The sequence below is a fragment of the Coturnix japonica genome, chromosome 5 (genome assembly GCF_001577835.2).
Source record: "Coturnix japonica isolate 7356 chromosome 5, Coturnix japonica 2.1, whole genome shotgun sequence".
NCBI classification, from domain to species: Eukaryota; Metazoa; Chordata; class Aves; order Galliformes; family Phasianidae; genus Coturnix; species Coturnix japonica.
The window spans coordinates 42308732-42330004 of NC_029520.1; the positions used below are offsets into that span (position 1 = coordinate 42308732).

The 21273-nt window shown below is 36.4% G+C and overlaps 1 protein-coding gene across 3 annotated transcripts in view; it reads left to right on the plus strand.

The window, feature by feature from the left end:
* VRK1 (VRK serine/threonine kinase 1) overlaps positions 1-15910 on the plus strand; it is a 31198-nt gene extending 15288 nt beyond the window's left edge. For all 3 annotated transcript variants that reach the window (XM_015865408.2, XM_015865407.2, XM_015865409.2), the window contains 4 exons: positions 868-926; positions 1122-1300; positions 6541-6634; positions 15069-15910. In XM_015865408.2, coding sequence (XP_015720894.1) covers positions 868-926; positions 1122-1300; positions 6541-6634; positions 15069-15151 — 415 coding nt within the window. In that variant the 3' untranslated portion in view covers positions 15152-15910. The remainder of the gene's footprint in view (positions 1-867; positions 927-1121; positions 1301-6540; positions 6635-15068) is intronic.
* The last annotated feature ends 5363 nt before the right edge of the window (positions 15911-21273 follow it).

Below are 21273 nucleotides of genomic sequence, written 5' to 3' on the forward strand. Positions count from 1 at the left end.
ACCTCAACTTCTCTTTGTTGCATATAATGTATCCTTGATTTATAGTAAAACTTTACTTGTACTGTTACGCTGTTGTTGTCTTTTGCAAATAAGATGCTTATTTATCCCCCAGTACCATTGCTTTAGAATACAACCATGGTAATAGCATGTATGCACAGTATGCAGGTGACCATTAATTACGCTTTAGAAAAAGAGAACCAAGGCATAAGGTACGGGTAGCCTTAAGAGTATCATACGTTGAAGTTAGTAGCAGAAATGAGACCTGAGGATGAATCTTTGACATCTTTGAGCATCACTCCAGCTACAGAGCTACTAACGTGGTTTCTTTTTGCTATTTTCCCCTCACGTTTTTCACTTTCCTCGCTAATCTCCCACTCAAACCTCTCATATAAATAAGGTTGTCCCAGTACAGCAGTTTCTGTCCTATAAGCAAGTATTTGTTATTTGGTTTTCTTTCCCAGTTTGCACACTTTTTCTTCTATCTATGTTAGCAATGTTTAGTTTTTTTTTTTCTTCCCCTGCAGTTCTGCCCCCCTTTTCATTATTGCTTTGGCCCAGAATCTGCTCTGAATAGGATCAGCTAGAGAAATAGTCCTTCAGCTGGAGGAGATAAGGGCATTGGTGTGTGATTTTGAAGTGGAACAGTGCTTTTCCTGCAGTCTTCTACTTGCTGACTTTTATAAGAATTGAAACTGGTGAACAAAAACTTGCTGTATTTCAGATAGCCTTTGTGGTACTCATTAGGTTCTCAAACCTACACTCCTGAAAATAACTGTAGTAAGTCAGACCAAAGATTTACCTAGTAGTGTTTCCTGCCTCTGACAGTGGTCCAAGCCAGTGATAGTTCTGAATAATTTGTTTTTTCAGATGTAGAGATAACATTTCAGAGTTGATGGACAAATGCTTTCCTGAGAAAAATAAACCAGGTAAGAGGAGCTATTTTAAATTTTAAATTACAGTGCTTATTTTTTTTCTAAAATGTGTTGTAATAAAGTCATAATTATGAGTTTATAAATAACAACGTCAGGTGAACAGCATAACTAATACATGTGTAACTTCTCATACTTCATGGTAGAATTACAGAAGCATACAGAAATTAACCAGAGGTACCATTTCTTTAGATGAAATAAGGAAGTATATGGAAAAGGTGAAGCAACTGAGCTATGAAGAGAAACCTGTGTATTCACATTTCCGAGAAATACTTCTGCAAGGTCTCAAGTCCATTGGACAAAAAGATGATGGAGTGCTTGACTTTGGCTTGTCAGAAAATGGAGACGTGCAAACGAACCCTGTTCAAAAGGTTTTTGTTTTCTTAAGAATTTGACAGCTTTTAATGCATAGTGATAGTCATATTGGAAATAGGTGTCATTACTGCATCAAGTAGGAAATAAGCAATTAGTGTAATGTTTATTTAAGTTATACTCATTTATCTAACTTAACTATGCTAATTGTTGTGAACACTTAATCCAGAATGATGTTTGTAGGTGTACTTTCGTATTAGATAATGAACAAGGACACCTTGTGCTTGACCAGGTTGCCCTGATCTTGAACACCTCTTCTCTGATGAACCTATTTTAGTGTCTCATAGTAAATCTACTATCTTTGAGTTTAAAGCTATTACTAATATCGCTGCATGCCACTGTAGAAAGTCTCTCCGTTATTCTTACAAGCCTCTTTAAGTATGAGGGCTGCTCTGAAAGTAATGCCTCCTATGTTATTACGTTGGCCCATGACATTAGGGGCAGATGTTGGTGGTTTGACAGTAGAGGTTGAACCTTCCCACCACTATTCCATTACATGTTGTTGCCGTGTGACAGATGGCAGCAGAGGGGCAGTCTGACATAATGGCATCTGACATGGAAGCACATATGAAGCAACGATGCGTAATTGAATTCCTCCATGCAGAAAAAATTGCACCTATTGACATTCATTGACGCTTGCTGAACGTTTATGGAGACCAAACAGTGGATGTGAGCACAGTGAGGCAGTGGGTGGTACATTTCAGCAGTGGCAACAATGACATGAAAGACAAGCCACGTTCTGGATGGCCATACACAGCTGTCACACCATGAAATGAAGAGCGTCTCAATCAGCTCATCCACTCAGATCTGGGGATTACAACCAGGGAACTGTGTTCGAAGCTGAATGTTGGCTTCAGTGCATTGGAAACGATGGTAGGTAGCTGAGAATTTGCTCAATCAAATAGTGTTGTGCTCTCTGTATTTGTTGTGGTTTTAGTGGAAATAAATAGGAGGCATTACTTTCAGAACAAGCTGTTTAAAGGCTGTATTAAGGTCTCTCTGCAGCCTTCTCCAGGCTAAAAACAAGAAAATCAAAGCTCTTTCAGCATCTCTTCATAGGAGATGAGCTCCAGACTTCTGATCATCATCATTGGCCCTCCTCTGGGCCTGCTCCAACAGCTCTGTGTCCTTTTCAAGTTGGAGGCCTGCAAGCTTAAATGTATTGTTCCAAGTGGGGTCTAAAAATGGCATACAGTGAGAGTCACTGCTCTTGACCCGCTGGACCTGCTTCTTTTTTGATGTAGCCTGGGATACACTTTGCTTTCCAGCCTACAGATGTGTGCTGTTCGCTAATTTTTCATCCACCGGAACCTCCAAGTCCTTTTTCTCAAGGCTGCTCTCAGTTTATTTGTCCCTCAATCTGTACTCTTGGCTTGGGTTACTCTGACCAGGGTGCAGCACTGTGGGCACTTTGCTTTGTTGATCTTCATGATAGTAGCTTCCTTTCCAAGACTAGTTCAAAGTTTATTTTTAAATACAGTTTTTTATATCTCTTCATACTGACACATAGTGAAGTCACAATGATGTAATGTTGTTTACGAAACCAAGTTATGATGGTAGACTAGGAGTATTTTATTTCTTGCATTTAAAAAGCCTTTAAACTCTAGATTTGGACTTTAACTTCAATGCAGTGTAAAAACTTTTTAGAATATGACTTCCATAAGACATAAAATGATGTTTAATAAGGATAAAAAAAGGTAAGCAGTTGAATAATAAATATCCTCTAGTTCAAACAGTATTTACTACCTGTCTAACTGCGAATCTTAAAAAGTGGACAGTTCATTGGTTTCTTTTGCTTGAACAGGGGAGTTGAGAAATACAATATTAGGAGAGCTGTAGTGAAAGTAATGCCTCCTATTTTACTATATTGGCCCATGACACCAGAGGCAGATGGTGGTGATATGGCAGTACAGGTTGAACCTTCCCACCAGTATTCCATTGCATTTTGTTGCTATGTGACAGATGGCAGCAGAGTGGCAGTCTGACAGAATGGAGTCTGACGTAGATGTGCATGTGAAGCAAAGGTGTGGAATTGAATTCCTTCGTGCAGAAAAAATTGAATCCATTAACATTCGTTGATACCTGCTGAACATTTCTAGAGACCAAACAGCTGTGAGTGCAGTGAGGCTGTGGGTGGTGCATTTCAACAGTGGTGGCAGTGACATGGAAGTCAAGCCGAGTTCTGGATGGCTTTTACACCATGAAATGAAAAGCATCTCAATCAGCTCATCCATGTGAATCAGCTAATGGTGGTGACTATGTTGAAAAATAGTGCTTTGTAGCCAAGAACTTGCTCTATCAAGTAGTGTTATTGTGCTCTGTGTATCTGTTGTATTTTCCATGAAAACAGATAGAAGGCATTACTTTTGGAGCGACCTACATACAAAAATTCTGCCTGTTCTTTGTTCAATTGGTGAAGAAGATGTTGGTTACTGGTTTTCTTCACTTTTGCTCAGTGAACTGCCCAGTTTACGCTGCCTGAAATCCTATGGCTTTGGAATTTTTGGAATTCCTCAGTGTTCTGTGGAATTGAGTGTAAAGATCCATCAAAAAGGAGAGGTTTATTAGCATAAATTCTTTTTGTGTTTGTGGGTCAATGTGACTTGAGTGTTTTGGAAAAACAAACAAACAAAAAAAAACGCCAAACCTGTTTAATGGTTGACTGGGTTCTTTGCTGAATAAGTTGGCCTGCTGCAGAGTCAGCATCTGTGACCTTTAATGTCCTTGTCAAGCAGAGATGGCTGGTGAATGTTTCCATTGAACAGAAATACAGAAGTCTTATTTCTGTAACCAATATCAGTCAAGACCAAAGCGTACAGTAATAGTTTCCCACAGGTTCTTTTGTGTTAGTATTGGTTAGTTTTTTACATTTCGACTTCTTTCTATATTTCCTCTCACCCCATTTCCACACAAAAAAAATCTGTGCTAGCTGAGAGACAGCTGGACTACAGAATTGCTGAACAATTAGGTAGACAAAGGAAAAAAGGAAGAACGTAATATGCTAATTAAAACTATTTGGTTTTTTTAGTTGTGACAAGAAGCTTGATGACTTTTTGAAAGATGAGCACCCTCTATGATCCAAACTGTTAGAAGCTGCTTTCTGTAAAGATAATTTACCATTGGTCAGTAACATCTTGCCTCAGAAAACCTGTGTATGCCACCAAATTCTGAATTTCTTTTGGCGTGTTTGAAGTCTAGTTTGGAAAAGAAAAATGTAGTCTGGCTTCCACCTTTGAGAAGATGTTGACCTGTAGTGTAGAGTGTTTGTGGTGTTTTGGCTGTACTGATCATTCAGTTTTGCTAGGTCTTCTTCAAATCCCTTAGGGCATTCTAGTGTAATGCTGTCTTTAAAGTGTCATTTGGTGTTCTGAAACTGTGGTATTTCCTAACCAGAAGAGAATTTCTAGCTTCTGTCTCACTGTTAGGATGTAGGATTCTCTTGTGTGTTCAGCTCATGTACTTACATTGAGCCATGATGTGCACTGCACGTTGGATGTAAGCATGGAATTTCATTCTCCTGTACTGGTATCTGGCTAGAATACGCAGATGCCTGCTATGTTAAAAATTAACATTTTGTTTTCAGTATCATGACTCCAATGACTCAGGTTTTCCCAGATGTTTAAGTAAATGAAACACAGTCCATAGTTCTGCTGAAGGATTTTTTTCCTTTTCCTTTTTTTCAAATACATGCATGTTGGTTTGTGTGTGTGGTATTAATACTTATAGCCAAACAGAAACCTTGCAGTCCCATGTATTGAAGTATCTGGAACTCTGTTCTAAATAAGATGCGGTCCTTGTCCTGAATAAATTTTGTTTAATACTGAAGAGCTGCTGGGAATTACTGGGAACCAACGGGAAAATGTGGTTTCTAATTTAATGATGGGCCTCAAAAAACACAGGTGTAGCTATCGTTAGATGAATGCAGCCTGATTTCTGTTACTATGTCACCTGCATCAAGATTAAGAAACCATTTTTATTAAATAAGCTTGGAAACAAGATAAATGTATTTTGCTTTTGTGTGGCATATATTGGATATCCGTTTTTCTGATGAGCATTTAAAATGTTTTCTAGTACAATTGTGAGGAATGTATTATCTCTCATATAAAAGCAGTACAGCACTGAAATAGTCTTCCTTAATTTTGGTCAGAATGAACAAAAGTGTCTGTGTTTATTCCTGCCTAATGCATCACAAATCTGCTGACATGCTAACCTTGGAGTCTTGGCTGGCAGTAATCAGGCCTGTGCACCGGCAGGAAAGATGTACCTAATGCACTCCATCAGTGCAGTTTGCATATGGAAGTTCTCACAGGGGAGCTGCCCTGTGCCAGCTGAGGGTTACCTGCCCACTGCAGTTATTGTATGTAATTATCGAACCAATCTGTTCAGCCCAGCAGGGTTTAGATGGTAATCATGAAGCAACACTTTGGAAAGGAAAGATGTAATGCACTCTCCCCTTCTCTCAGGAGCCATGTGAAGTTGTAACCACTTAAGAAGCTGTATTAGTAAAGCTATAGTCTTGCATACTTTGGGGGGGAAAAAAAAGTAAATTCTTCTCGTGTTCCTCAATTATTGCTAAATCTCTGCTACAAATATATGTCAATTGCAGAAATGATGCGGGTTTTGAATAAAATATTTTCATAACTACCTTAAAATTAGTTTGTAAAAGTAAGATTAATTGTACCACATAGATAATAAGGTTACTGTCAATGTAGAGATGTTAAGGTATGTTGAGTAGAGTTGTACTTCTCTTTGAAACAGAACTTATTGTTGCTATTAGGTAAAAGTAATAACATACTGCTAGTGAATGTTATCAACTTTCAAGCAAAGCAAGCCTTCAGAAGCCAGAATTTAGATAAACTTGAATTTAGTGATATATAAATGCTTGAGAAAAATCCATTAACATAAACTCGGGGTAAAATGTTTTTCTGTGTTCTTCAAGATTCTTTTTCAGATAAATCTATTTGCAGCCATTTAGCCAATGTAAATAAAATAGATTTTGATAATAAAAACTTACATTTTCATACATTAAAATTCCAACTGATGTGATTTGTAGTTAGGGAAAGTGAACTTTTAAACTGTTTGTTGCCTAGTATTAGTATTCTTATGTTGATATACGAATAAATATCCTCTACAACTGATAGCTTGAACTATATGAGGAAATGATGGTTAAAATTGTAGAATACCCTGTGAGGATAATATATCTTCTACTTTTTGACTTCAATTGCCATTTCATTTACAGAAAAAAAGAAAGGCAGCAGCTGTAGCCAATGAGAGCAGTGAAGCAGAAATGGAAGATGCAGGAAGTCCAGAAAAAAAGAAGCCTGCTTCTTCCAGTAAGTCAAAAAATCATTATAGTACTCTAAAAATAATGAAGTGATTGTAATAGACTCCACCTCAAAACAAATCTCCTTATTTAAAAAAATGATTGATGAAGGTGCATGGCAGAATGGAAAAATAAAACATTTCAGAAGCAGTGATATTGTTAAATTATGGAATTACTCCAGTGTATTTACTCTGTGTGGTACAAAGTACAAGTAATTAAGCTAGTGTTATTCCAGAAGGTGACACTGCTCTGTTCATTTTCAGCTGTTCACGTTATAGAATACCAATCATTAAAATCTGTGATTATTTCTCTTACTCGAATGCCTTTTGAATTGTTGATCTCAATTTATTAAGAATTTTCTAGTCTGTCAGCAGCTGAAATAATGTTAATTAGCTAGATTATACTTTCTCTGAAGGAAATAGCTATTTGACACGATGCTGACTTTTATTGTTAGATTTAATGTTTTATTGAAGACCTGGAAACAATTTTTTAGTTTAAATACTGTTGACTACTTACTGTGATTTGGTTCCTGTGAGCAGAATGTACATTTTTGAAGTGTGGTATTATATGTTACTCTTACCTTTCAACTTCCCTGTGATTGTGGATTGAGATTTTCATACATAGAAATGCAAAATGGCTTCAGAAATTGCAATCCAAATCTCATCAACTATATAAATGCTAAGATTTTTTTGACTAATTGTAGTTATTTGGGACGGGATGGGTATTTTTAGCAACCAGTAGTTAAAACAAGTGATGGACGTAAATTTACATTTATATTTTCTCTTGGTAATTTTGTAGGTGAAATGGTTCTAGTTTCACCTTCTTGTGCTTCTCAATTTAATAAATATTAAGGGGGTTGGGGGAGCGGAAGGGGGTGATTTCAGATTAAAAAGATACACATGCACTTACTCATTTTGTTCTCTTCAAATTTGGCATTAAAAACTTTCTCTTTAAACATGATTCATAAATTTGTATTGAAAGAAAAGGCAACTGTTTCATAATCTTAGAATTCTGATGCTTTTGACAGATCAAAAATAGCTGATTGCAAAAATACATAGAACTGTATTTCCTAATCTGACTAATTTTATGTTACCATGGACTTGTTCCTCTCTTACGTGTTTAGTCTTGTGACTAAAAGATACCTTAAAGTTTACTGTCCGTTAACGTGGGTAATGTATTGATGCATCCTTAGAAATTAAAGTTTAAATTGATTGGTTTCTGACACATGCTAGATATGTGTGGCGTTATTCGTAACAGGGCTTACTCCTAAGGTGTTCACATTTTTCATGCGTATTTGGACTTCAGAGTGGCAAAAACTCATGCAGCTTCTTTCTGTTTAACTAGTTATTGCTATCTGTATCCTACTACTTAGAAAACCTGAGTTGTCTAATCCACTCCCAAAAGATCCCAGTCCAGCTGTGCAACAGTTTGAGTGCACCATGGTGCTCAAATTCTGTGATTCCGTGAAAGGTCTGCAAGGGATTCTGCCAGGAAAGAAATATCCTAGTGCTGTGATCAGGGAGCCTCAAGTTTAGTGGAGAAATAATAAAGAGCAGAAGAAAGGTTAGGCAGGATGAAATTCTTTTTTTCATTTGGCTCTCAGTGTAAGAGTGGTCACTTCAGGTAAGTACAGTAAACTCCATCTCACTCAGTGTGCCTGCTGTCAGTCTTTCTGATACTGTCAAGCAGGAGTGCTAGACTTTTCAGCTACTGAGTTTCAGAAAGCTCTCAATAAACATGCTGTGTTGTATAAAACAATTTTCTTTACTCATTTAACTACAAGAGTTAAAAATGGCATATTATAATCAATTTCTTCTTTCTTTTCTGTAATGAGAACTCATATCCTTCCATATCCTATCCTGAAACCAGGATTCCAAGATACTGTGGATGATAATAAATTAATCTATTAGTTGACCCTTCCCACCAGTAAAAATGCTGCCAAAAGACATGATTTCAATTTAAAAGAAAAGCTTTTTTTTTCTTTTCTATTTTTTTTATACAATCCTTTTCATTTTCTTTTTATTATTTTGAAAACAATCTACGATTTTATTAATTGGGGGAAAAGTGAAATCGAGTGAAATTCTAAAGTAGGCCTTAAATGGGAAGTATTTTTTAAAAGGGATTTTTTTAATAAGTTGCACCGCCAGAGGTAGGAATTGTTCATGGCTGTATTGCAATACAACATCTAACATTGTAAGGCCTTACCTGTGGTCTTCAGGTACTCTTGCAGTGTATAAAAAAACAAAACAAACAAACAAACAAACCAACATGTAAGGTTTAGTAGCATTTCTTAATTAAGAGGTACTTAGCTTTGTCTTTATTTACGTTTTATAGCTTTGCATAAATCAGAACCTGAATTTTTGTCTTAGAAATTTCTTATTTATTCATTCAAGATTGATTGCATCATGTTGGATTAAATCTATGCTTGGATTCCATTTTATATTTAGGATATTGTTGGTCTTGTCATCAAGTTTTAAGGAGTATGTAAATAATAGGATTTTTTTTTGAGCTTGTTTGTGGCACTTCTTGTTACTCATCTTTCTACTCCACACGTTACTGGTAGATTTCTAACCCTTAATCTTACACCTTTGTATACACATTTTCAGTAAAACCTGTTCTTTGCAGTAGTTCTAATTATCTGTTGTTCTTCTCTTCTTTCACTTCTATTATCATGCTCAAGATGATGATAATAAGCATCTATTTTCAATTTTCTGTATGTAAAATACAGGAATACTCTTGTATATTCCTGTCTGCTTGGAACACAGTTTCCTACACAGTGTTCCTCCTTATCTCAAACTTATTTCTGCACTCTCTCTGTAGACTAAGACTTTGGACACGTTTATAATATAAAATACATTAATGTTCCCTACTGTGTCTCATGGAACTTTCTTTCATTTGCTGCTAACAGAAAGCATTAAATGTAAAGTATGTTAAAAGTACTGAAAGAAACTGAGGAAAACGTGAATAGCTAAAAGAAAAACACAGTAAAAGAGGTGTTTGCTTTTTTCTTGTTCTGTGACCTTGAAGATACAGCATAATGTGCTGAACACATGTTGCAATTTAAACTCAGATACAAATCCTGAAAGTAAAATTTTTCTCCAGAAAAGAGAAAAGAAACATTTAGTGACCCAGAATCACACAGGAAACAGTCACCTTTTCATGATTTAAGGTACACATTTAACCTAAATTTTTTATTCTTCCTGCAAATTGCTGCGTGGTGAAGAGGAAGGCTGCTTTTAAACACATGCTACATGTGACTATTGTTTTCAGTTTGTACAGTTGTGTTTTGGAGCCTCTTCAGCAGATAGAAGTAAATAAGTCTTTCAGTTTTATCTGGAACAATTATATATTATTATTTTTCAGAATGCTCAGACTCAATGTTATCTTTAGAAAATAAGCAGGCATAAAAGTAGTGAAACAAATATGTTCTTGTGTCCTGATGTGTTTCCATGTTTTCCTATGAAAATGAATTGATTTATTATAGCGAACATCATTGAGCAGTAGGACTCATAACAGGGTACTGAAATTGAAACCCCATCCTACAGCTCTGCCATCCTTCTTTACCCTCTCTTTTCCCCCCTACCATTTTTATATTTCCTGGAATTGAAGCCCACATTTCAATTCTTCTGGTCCATTTCTTTTGCCGAAGCATGTTTCAATTTCTTTGTTGTTGTTGTTAGACAAAAAAGCTGCTGAGAAGAAGGAACAAGCCAACTAACTAAAACTTCTAGTTGTTCCTCTTTCAGTCACCTCAGTAGTCTTCGAAGTAGCAAAAAATTGTTATTTCAGAAGCATTACCATACAAGTCTTTATTAGCTATGCAGAGTTCTGTGAAGGAGTTGGGAAAAGGCCTGTCAGAGGACTGACTACATGCTCTTCTTTATTTCTCTTTTTCAAAGAAAAAGGGGGGAAAAAGAAGGTAACCTTGTGTCTTATCAATGTGCTCGACTGCTTGTGCTTCTGTTGAGGGCAGAAGGTGGTAACTATATTGTTTAATGATTACTACAGGAGCTTGTATAGACTAATTTCTGGCACCATTATACAGAAACTTACATGGACTCATGTTTTCAGTGTATGCAAGTGATGCAGCTTGTATTGTGGTTGTACTTGAAAATATTCTACCTATGATGTAATCTGCAGTCACTTTTGATACCTGAGTTGTAACAGTTTTCTGCTTAGCAGCTGGGTTTTCATGATTAGGATCTCTTACTGTCCAGTAAACGACAGAAACCTTTGTCATGCATAGAAATGTCATCTTTAGACTCAGGTGTTATTTTATTTCTCATGTACCTCATGTAGAACTGGAAAACATCGTCAGAAGATGGTCTGTGCTATACACCAGTCTAAAGATAGGTTATCTACCTACGGTGGTATTAATACCTGATGCATACCATGATTTTCTTTTAACATTTCAGTGGTAGCAGTCTTGGTCATTGACTCGTTTGACACTTTACTATCCTTACTACTGAAAATGGCTCAAGAAGAAGCAGCATTTTCTTTTGATAATTTTAGTATTTAATATGAATTTTCCTTCTTGACATTTTAAGCTTATGATTTGTCATATTTGCTGTGGACATGAAAATGGTTCATTTTTTGCAGCAGTGCTTTGCACAGTTGATAAATACTAAAGGCTGCACCTTCACATCTCCTTTTATTTTCCTCTGTTCAGTTCATTTTATTTTTTGCTGAGTCCATGATTACCACACTTTTTTTTCTGCTTTCTTGAAGAGCAGAACCCAAATCCTTATACAGTGCTGCTGGATTTCTTCTGTATAATACTGTTTACATGGAGAGGATCAGATACCATAGTAAACATGTCTAATAATTCCTCTAGAGCCTGTGGGGACTCTTTATGCCACTACTGAACTTTGTTGCAGTCTCAAAACAAGCTGTGCAGTGACACCATCTAGCTTGTTTTTTGCCTATATAATTCTTCCTCATTTAAATCTCTGTTTGAACCTAATTCAGTTTAATCTACTATATAAGAACCCTCTCTTTTAGTTGTAATGGCTTTGTTTGCATCCTCATTTGGTGCTGCCCACTCAGGACTGTTTCTGTGTTTGGAAACAATTGATATTCATACTGGAAAGTTTGTGTGGAGGGGGTGTGTTACTGGGCTAACTGATTTTGAAAAAGCAAGTGGGCTTCTTGGTACAGATCTTAAGATCTTCTGAAACAGCTGCAAACTTTGAAGCTAAAGATGTTTTGTGTTTAATGCAAGTTAATCAGATAGTTTAAGCCGGTGATGCTGCTACTTAAACTTGAAATTAGGAATAGAAAGACCATGACAAGGATTGTTTTTTGTTTTGTAATGATCCTCTTGGAGATTCTCCGTGAGTGTGTTTGTTTAGAAAAACTTTGAAATGAATGCATTAATGCAATAAAAATAAAGGAAAAAGCAGTGGCAGGGTGGCTGTCATCTTTTCCTTTTTGATCTTGCATGGGCAATAAGGAATGGGTAAGCTGAATTAGAATCATGGAATCCTTAGAGTTTGAAGGGACCTTTGAAGGTAATCTAGTCCATGTCCCGTGCAGTGATCAAGGACATCCACAGCTAGATCAGGTTGTCTAGATCCTAATCCAGATTCTGATGAAGGTCCTGATCCTTGAAGTCCCCAGGGATGGAACATTCACCACATCACTGGGCAACCTGTTCCTCACCACTCATTGTAGAAGACTTTTTCCTTATACCTGACCTAAATTTACCCTCTTTAAACTTGAAACCATTTCCCATTATTTTATTACAACAGACCTTGCTAAATAGGACTCTTTTCCTGTAGCTCCTTTTTTTTTCTTTTTTTTTCCCTTGAAGAATTATTAAGCTTTATTTTCTTGTATTGTCCTTGACTACACATGAAGTATTACTCTCCTGCAATACAGATATGGAAACTAAACACCATTTTTTTTCCCTGTATAGACAAACACCTGTAAAGTCATCATTTTCATTGACACTTGCTTTTAATAGAGTGTGAGTTTGACCTGTCATTGTAAAATTGGTTATATAATCTATAATCAGATGAAAAATCACAGTTACTTTCTTCTTAGCTGAAGAAGTGTTATGAATGGGAAAAATAATTTAGCCTACTTCCCACTGGAGTTACTCAGTTTAAAACTCAGATATTTCTGTTTTTGCTGGAATTTACACTTGTAGTTGCTGGAATATTGTGTGACTTTGAAAAAGATGAACTAGTACTTGATAATATGGTGTAGTTTATCTGGGGAAAAAAGTATTTTATATAGCTGAGCTTCTGTTTTAATTTGATACCTGCTTATGTAGTGTTTAGTTACTGGTACTCCAGTATTGGTAAGGGTACCAAAATAGATTTGATTTTTAAATAGTGTTTGTGATTGGAGTGTGTGTGGTGCTTTGCCAGAGTAGACCTTTCATTGATTGAGCTGCTTTGTTCAAAAACAAGATACCATCATCAGAGCTGTCACTTTTTTCTGAAGGGATTTATTAATCAAAGATGCACTGTCCATCAAAATCTACTTGTAGTTTTGTGCTGAATGGCAGAGAATGTTTTTGGACCAAAAAGGAGCAAGAATTTTTTTTCTCCATTCATCAAAGTTGATATTGGTATTTTTCATTTCAAAGCAACATTTTAAGAGCAAATTAAGTTACACAATAAACAATAACTCTGCTTTTCTTGGTGTAGTTCTGGTTTTGAGTGGACTTGAGTCTATTTTGGTTTGTTGTGCATTGTTCCTTGCTTTGTTTCTTTCCTCCAGATTTACTCATTGAGCTTCAACAGTCAGTGATTCATAGTGCTTAGAGGCTGTTGTCTTACATAAGAAGCTTCTTTGTAAAGAGTTTCCATGAAACTTGTCTCTTAGATTATTTGTCACTAACAGATTAGAAAGTTAACAGAAACTTCATGGTTATGTGTAGACATACCAACAGGCAAGAACTTAAATAACTAGGCATGCTGTCTTTAAGGAGGAAGTCAGTCTCGTTTGTATACCTGCCTAAAACAGGGGGTTGGAACGAAATGATCTTTAAGGTCCCTTCAAAACCAAGCCATTCTGTGAATCTACCAAGTCAAGATCAAAAAATAATCTGAATAATACCATAAACAGATGGTGGAAAGTGTTTTACTGTGTTACTAAAAATGGTAGCAATTTTTATTGTAGTATTATTTTCTGAAAAGTGACGAGATGAATGTGGTTCATGGAAATGGTTTTTTTGCTGCTCTTATGTATTGTCTCCTCCAACAACCTGCCTTCTGGTTTACTAGGAATCCTTTTTAGATTGCAGTCTTGATTATTTAGGCTTTTTTAGTGTTGTCAAATAATAGGTTTGTCAAAGTTTATGGGCCTGTTCAGCCTAGTTTTGTGACTAATGGGACAGTGCGGATCTATGGACCTGTGACCTGGGAAAGGGGGAAATGGGGAAAAAAAGGTGGAAGGGTAGGAAGACGGGCCTGAAAACCAAACAGCAGCAGCAATCTGAGGAAGAAAGTTAATTTACTAAATATGATATTGGTATGCAAGATAACACAATGTAATACAATATAATTGGAATTGAGGCTAATAAATAAAATGAGAGTGTCCAAAAACAAAGCCCTTACTTTGATCCTGAAGGTGAGGTTGCAAGGGAGCATGCACTGCAGAGATGAGCAGTAAAAAAGGGGACTTCTTATGACTTGCGAGCAGTTTATCTTTCCCTCTAAACGGAAAATGGAACAGTGGAAGTCTTCTGGGAGATGTAGTTCTTCTTTTCTGAGAGCCAGGTACACAGAACTGTCAATAACCTGTGGAACTGGAGCATCAACTCTTTAACTCTCAGTGCTCCGCATGATGTTTTGACATGGAATACCAATAACAAAAGTCACAAAACCATGACAGGCTTAAATTTGAAGACTAAGTTTTACTGATAGCTGAGCTGACTTAACAGCTCAATGCTGCCAAACAAGGCTTCCTTTTTTTCTACCTGTATGCCTTTGTCATGTAAACTCTTAGTTCAGAACAATCTAAGCTGCCGCAAATCATTAAGCTTTCAGAATACAGAGACCCCCAAAAAAGTCATTTGCTAGGTTGCAGAGCCTGATCAGCTTAGCACAAGATCCAGAGAACACCCAAAATGACTCAACACTGGGAGGAATCGCAACTGTAATTTAGCACATGGTGAGGGAAGGAGAGATTTAGGATCTGAAGAGGAACTGGTTCTTCATCTTTTGCTGAAGGTGGGCCTTTAAATTTGCTAAACTGTATGTAAATGGTTTGAAAAAATGAAGCATACAATGTGTTCTTTTCAGGCTAATGTTGCTTCCCAGAAACTATGTTAAATTCCTGTTTTCTTTTTCTGTCCTCGTATAAATCAAAACTACATGAGTAATTTGAGTTGATCTATCATCATAAAATGCAGCAGTATAATTTATTGTGATTCATTCCTGTTATTTTACAGCTGATCTTCTTTGTTTCTTTTTTTCTTTATCAAATTACAGGAGCGGTAGCTACCAGAACAAGAAAAATGACGTCACCGAAGCCCAAGAAAAGTGCAGCAACCAGGAAGAGGGTTCAGAAGTAAATAATGAATGGAGCAACAACTTAAGTTGCTCTTCAGCTCATCTCTGTTATTTTTTTTATCAGTTACTGTAGCACTGGAATCTATTTCATTCCCTTTTTTTACATAATAATTCCTGTAAAAAAAACTTGGACTGCTGTTTGTACCTGGTTTTTTTTGTTGTTTTTTTTTTGAAGAATAAACGTCTCAGTAAAATGTTTGCATAAGTTACGTCTGCTGTAGGACCAACGCAACATTTACCAACTTTGAAGTGAGGATGCGTTTTTATTTTTTTAAGATAAATTTATGTATGTAAATGCAAACTGAAAGGGTGATTTTTTTATTTTTTTTTTCTGCTTTATAATACAGTTCTGGTTATTTTTAAGGAGCGCAATATTGTGGCATCTGATTTCTTTTATTTTTGAATGTATTTGAAAGGGGTGTGCGCTGAGATGATTGAAGTCCAGGAGCCTGAAATAATAGACGTGTTTTAAATATTTCTCAAGTATTTTCATTGAGATAACAAAATAGTTAAAAAAACACCTTTTAATTCCAGTTTGTTATAAAATGTGTTTAAACAATTCTTTTTAGGATAGGCACTGAGTGTGAGCTTCTTCTTTTTTTTCTTTCTTTTTTTTTTTTTTTTTTAAACAGTATTTTTTTCTGTATCATTTTCTCATTTATTCAGAGTTCTTCTGGAAAAAAGAAACTGGAATTTCAGGCATAAGGCCCAGAACTTAAGAAAAAGAAAAAAAAGAAAGGGGGGCGGGGGGGGGGGGGGGGAAGGAGGGAAGAAAAAGAACATATGCAATCCTCAAGTTGCCCATTGCCCATTTTTGTTTTATATTAGTGAAGAGCCTGGAGAACTTAATAAATGTTGAATTATAACTTTTTAAAGGCATTAGTTTCAGTGAAAGCTTGACTCATATGCACTTCTCATAACAAAACTAATGGTTTTCCTTTTTTAATAGCTAAGAAAATGTATGCTCCCAAAATTGGCTTACAAGCACTTCTTTGCTTGGTTTTGAGTCTTCTCTTTGGTGTTGTAAGTTTAAAAACAAAGAAAAAAAAAAAGGGGGGGGGGGGGGGGGGGGGAGTGGTATTTAATTTCAATTTAATTTCAGTGTTATATACCTCTAGTTTTTGTTTACATACCACATAAATGCATATAATTAGGGCATGAACATAATTCATATTAGAGAGTGTGCGCTGTGAAATTTGACAAACGAAAAGGAATCCAATTGAGCCAATGGGTAGTGTTTTTGTGTGGATGTCCAGTGTACTGCTTGCTTGATGGTATAATGTTTGGGTAGCTACACACTGAAAAAAATGCTGTAGCATAAAATGCTGAATGAATGATGAGGAAGTGTTTTGAAAACAAGGGGATTTATTGTTTTCAAATAAAACTGGAAGTTCATATTTAAAAGGTCTAGCGCCTTGTTGTTTTTGTTTAGACTTTTATACGGGCTAATTTTCCTAGGTATTATCAAAGTGTGGCTGAAGGTTCTTAAGTGTAGCATTCTATTTCATAAACAAATTAGGATTACTGAATTCCCTCACGTGAATCTCCTCAAATCAAGCTATTATTTTAATGACCTCATTTAATAACCTTTTTTTCAAAAAGCATTAAGCTGTTCTGGATAACTATTGTCAAGAAAGCATATTTTATTCTCTTACTTATCCTGCATATCTCAGTTTCTTTGTACTTTAGTTGTTTCAGATTTTAGTGGTTTTAGTGACTTAATTTGCCTTCTTTTCTTTCCAAGGTTTTAGGAGTGTGTGTGGTTGTGGTTTTTTTTTGATGCTACCAAAACCAAAATGAACAAGTTTCTGTATCTTGGAAAATAATGTTTTGAGCAGTAGGTTTCATAAGCTGCCCCATCCCACCCAGGATGTCTTTGAAAAAGTTTTTACTGGGAAGTGCTTTCTGTTATAGGAAAATGCTTCAGGTTTTGTCTCCTCATCTCCTTTTCATACACATGCACAAAAACCCTTCAAAACTATGGTCTTCATAGGCAAGAATTTCTCTGGCTTTCTGTAAAATGTTTAAGGTTTGGGATGGTCAAGGATGGGACCAAGTGGAAGGCTGTGATCATAACCTGTATTACTGCTGTATGTATTGCATATAGTATGTGTTTGTACATGTGTTCTCACTGTTTTGCAAAACAGTGATGAGGAAATGCACTACTTTATAAGAGGAGAAGTGTGTAGTAGATTTTTGTTGACATCCCATTTGAAAGTAAAGCCCCTAACACAAAAGAAGCAAGCTGCCTTTAGACTGCATTTACTGCTCTTGATGACTCCAGTTGTGTGTAAATATTAGAAAACAGCAGGGTCCTGCATTCCAAGCATCACTTGAGCAGTGCCATGAAGACAAGTGTCCTTACTGGTATTGTAGTCATACTCCCAAGCTCTCCTGCTGTTTCTAATCTGTGTGCACAGCCGTGAAAAAACTGGACTGACATTTACAGGCACAGCAGGGAGACACTTGAGTAGGGAATGTTAAAGACTCTGCTACCTATGTTTCAAAGTAGCCACCATACATGATAAATCTTCACAGGAGAACTAGTTGGCACTTCAACTGATGGTGTAATGAGGATATTGATAATGAAGCAGAGAATGCTCCTTTTAGTGCTTGAACATTTAGCAGGCAGATTGTTTGTATTTTTTTTTCTCTCTAAAATATCTTCAAAGAGAATCAAATTCGGTATAGGTGTATTTTTCAGATGGTACTGGTTTGATAATTTTGAATATTTCTTAGTAAGTTCAAATAATTCCTTATAACTATTGCAGCTGGCATGAAGGGAGGGGGTCAGTTGCTTTCCTGAGTAGTTTGACAGACTTTACTCACTGTTTTGTCCCAGTGAGCTGACAGATTTGGGATGCTATAATACCAGTAATGCAATTAGGTTTTCTGCACGTTGTCTGGTTGACTTCTCAGTTAAGAGTTTCTTTCCCTTTGGGAATAAGACTAGACAGACTGTCATTTGCTATTACTAATTCTGCTTAGCATTATCACTGGAGCTTTTTTGTAATTAGCTATCTTAGTTGGCTCTTAAATTTTAATAGCCAATTGAAGCTACATTTTAGCCAAGTTCCATATCTAAATTGCATTCAGTCCATTAACAAAGTTGGTTAAAAGGCTATTAAAACAAAAGCCAATATATGGTGGTTAGCACTTACGTGTTTCTAGCAGTAGCAATACCAGCCTCCAATGAATATTTTCAAGAAATGGTACTTCCTTCTAGCAGAGGAAGTGCACACAGAATGACCAAACAGCATTTTGGAACAAAGGCTGATTATGCAGAATACTTTCAGGAAAAAAAAATAAATTGAAGCATGTCTTTTCTTGAAGAAAGTGGGAAAGGCTGGTGGGTGATGCAGAAGGGGGCAATTAATAGTTCTGCTCAGATTTGACAGGTTCTGGAAAAGCCAAATAAAGTGATGTTTTTCTCCATTTCAGCTGATCAAAATTATTAGCAAAACCATCTGAAGCACCTTCTGGTGGAATTGTCATCTTGCTGAGTTTAGTTTGTAAAACATCCTGCCAGACATTAAAAAAACTGTAAGCATGCCAGCACATAGGCTCAGAGCACTGCTTCTCTAATTGATAGACCCTGTAATTTTCTTTTTTTCCTGAAGATCGTGGCTGGGTACCTCAACCTCCTGATTAATGTAATATAACACCAACCTGAATTTTTTATTCCTAGTAGCACACGTTTAAATTAGATTTTTCTCCTTTTTAAAAATGTTTTAATTATTATTTTTTTTTCTTTCTTAAGGCACAGACAGGAGTTTAACAGCCTTTGGAACATCCTATAACAAATAACATCTTAGACATTTCTGTTTCTTAAAAATGTATACCTTTACTGTTTCGAGGTTGCTGGGTTCATACTGATGCAGACTACAGTTTTAATAGAGTCTACCAGTTGATACTTGCTTAAAGGATGATTTGCAGTGCCATGTATTGGTGATGATATGTTACTACCAGTTGCTTCATTGTGAGTGGTGTGAGGCAAACTTCAGATAACGTCTGAAGAACCAGTTTAGGTTACTCTTTTTCTAGCATATACAGTGAGACATCTAAGTCAGTTTCCATAATGCACCAGCTGCTGTTAAACAAGACCTGTGAGTTGGTACTCAAACAAGAGAGATCCTGCCACTTGTAGCTGGGCTTGTGGATCATACTGGTTTGAAAAGCGCTCTGGGCAGTAAGCATGCCTGCTGCTTCACCTAGCGTGCTGTTGGTTGGTGTTGGGCTTTTGGCACCAGTATAGCCAAAAGGTAGAAGGAATCTGTTCTGATTTTCTTGGTATCCTTTTCAATAGACAAGGAGAAAGCAGGTATGATGGAAATCACAGTTCTAATTTCTAGATTCCTACTCAGAATCTCTTAAAAAGCTTTGTGCAACTGCATGCTAATTGAAGTTCACTTTGATGTTCTTCCCTGGTGTTTTCTAGATTGAGTTGCTGAAGATGTAAAAGGATGATTCCCTGAATTCTTCGCTTCATTTTAGGCCTTCATTATCCCTGTGGATGACATTCTGTATCAGTGGTTTGTTTGTTAAGTTTTTCTCCTGAAGGAATACATAGAAAAAGGAATATATTTTTTTTCTGTGAATGCGATTTTCCCTCAATGCAGAGCATGCCAGGCATAAAAAACGCAGCAGCTCTAACTGGATGGTACAGGCCAGTTTTCTCTACACTGAAATGCCACACTTTGAAACATGAACTCACCAGCAGTATCACATTCGTACTTTTTATTTCTCTGTGTCTTCTCTCATGCCGACCTAAACCTGATTCTTTTCAATTTTGAGTATATCTTGACCACATTGGCTTCCACACCAGATTTTAAACATTTTTTAATTGATTTCTTGCACCTAGGTCTACTGCTCAAATACTTCAAGTATTCTGAAAAGAGCCTCAAGTTCCTCAACTGCCCAAGCTGCTGACAAGTGAATCCACACAGCTTTTTTCTACACCACTGTGAATGATTCAATAAGTCTACACTGAGGGTTTGCATTTCCTCATAGATGCTCTAAGAGCTGAGAGAGTTGTGGAGGAATTGTCAATTGATAGCACTAAAAATCCCTCACATACTTGTACACTCTGTCTTGGAAGGTCAGCTTTCCAAATTCCTCAGACACTAGTGGTGGTGGTAGGTTTCATGTAAGTAATGCTTGAACGAAAACTGATGAGAACACTAGGAGACAGCTGTGACGTATGGTAGAAGTGAAAAGAAAATACACGTTTTTATGAATGTGAACTTTCCTCAACTAATTCTTTTTGCCAGAGCGCTCCAGACAGGAAGAAGCCAGCACAGTGGTAATCTGCATCTGCAGCTTTGGAGAGAAGAAAAATGCTTCCTTGGCAAATGGAACAAAAGCCCTAGAAAATTAAGGATTAATATGTTCATTTATACAGAAGCAGTATGAACAGACTAACATGAAATACAACCAACGAGGATTCATTTAGAAGACAAAAGAACCCTGGAAGGGAAGGTACTTAGCTTTGTTCAGAATGCAAACTATAACATGCAGTTCTGGGAATTGCTGAATTGCACAGCAGAATGTTAAAAGAAATTACTTGATACCATAAGAAGTGCATGATCTGCGCCTTGAGATCCTGAAGGTACTTTCTTTTTCCTTTCTGCCAGGAGAAGAGTAGAACACTGAATCTACATGAAAGTAAGTAACCCTCTAGCTAATTTTTTCGATCTACTGCTAAGCCTGAACAAAAATAGTTTTACTACCAAACCAAATTCCTTTCTGAAAACAAATATATCCATAAAAAATAGAAAAGCCTTTATCCTTGCAGTTCACTAATTTATATTATGGGGCTGTTTACTTGGAATGACAATAGTAGGTCTGATAGCAAATGTGTGATCCCTGACTTGTAGTAATGGTTGGTGGTAGCCATAGTGAGAGGCGTAGAGTAAACAAACTACCATACTTAGGAGAGCAACGTGGTGATGAAAATATCAGGACATGATATAACAGTTACTTCCTTCTGTCAGTGATAGCACTGGTAATCAGTAATTTAAATGTTTTGTGGGGTTTTTTTGTTTGTTTGTGTCATGGTTTAATAATTTTGTAATTTTTGCTATCAGTATTCCACATCATAACATCATATAAAGCATGAATAATT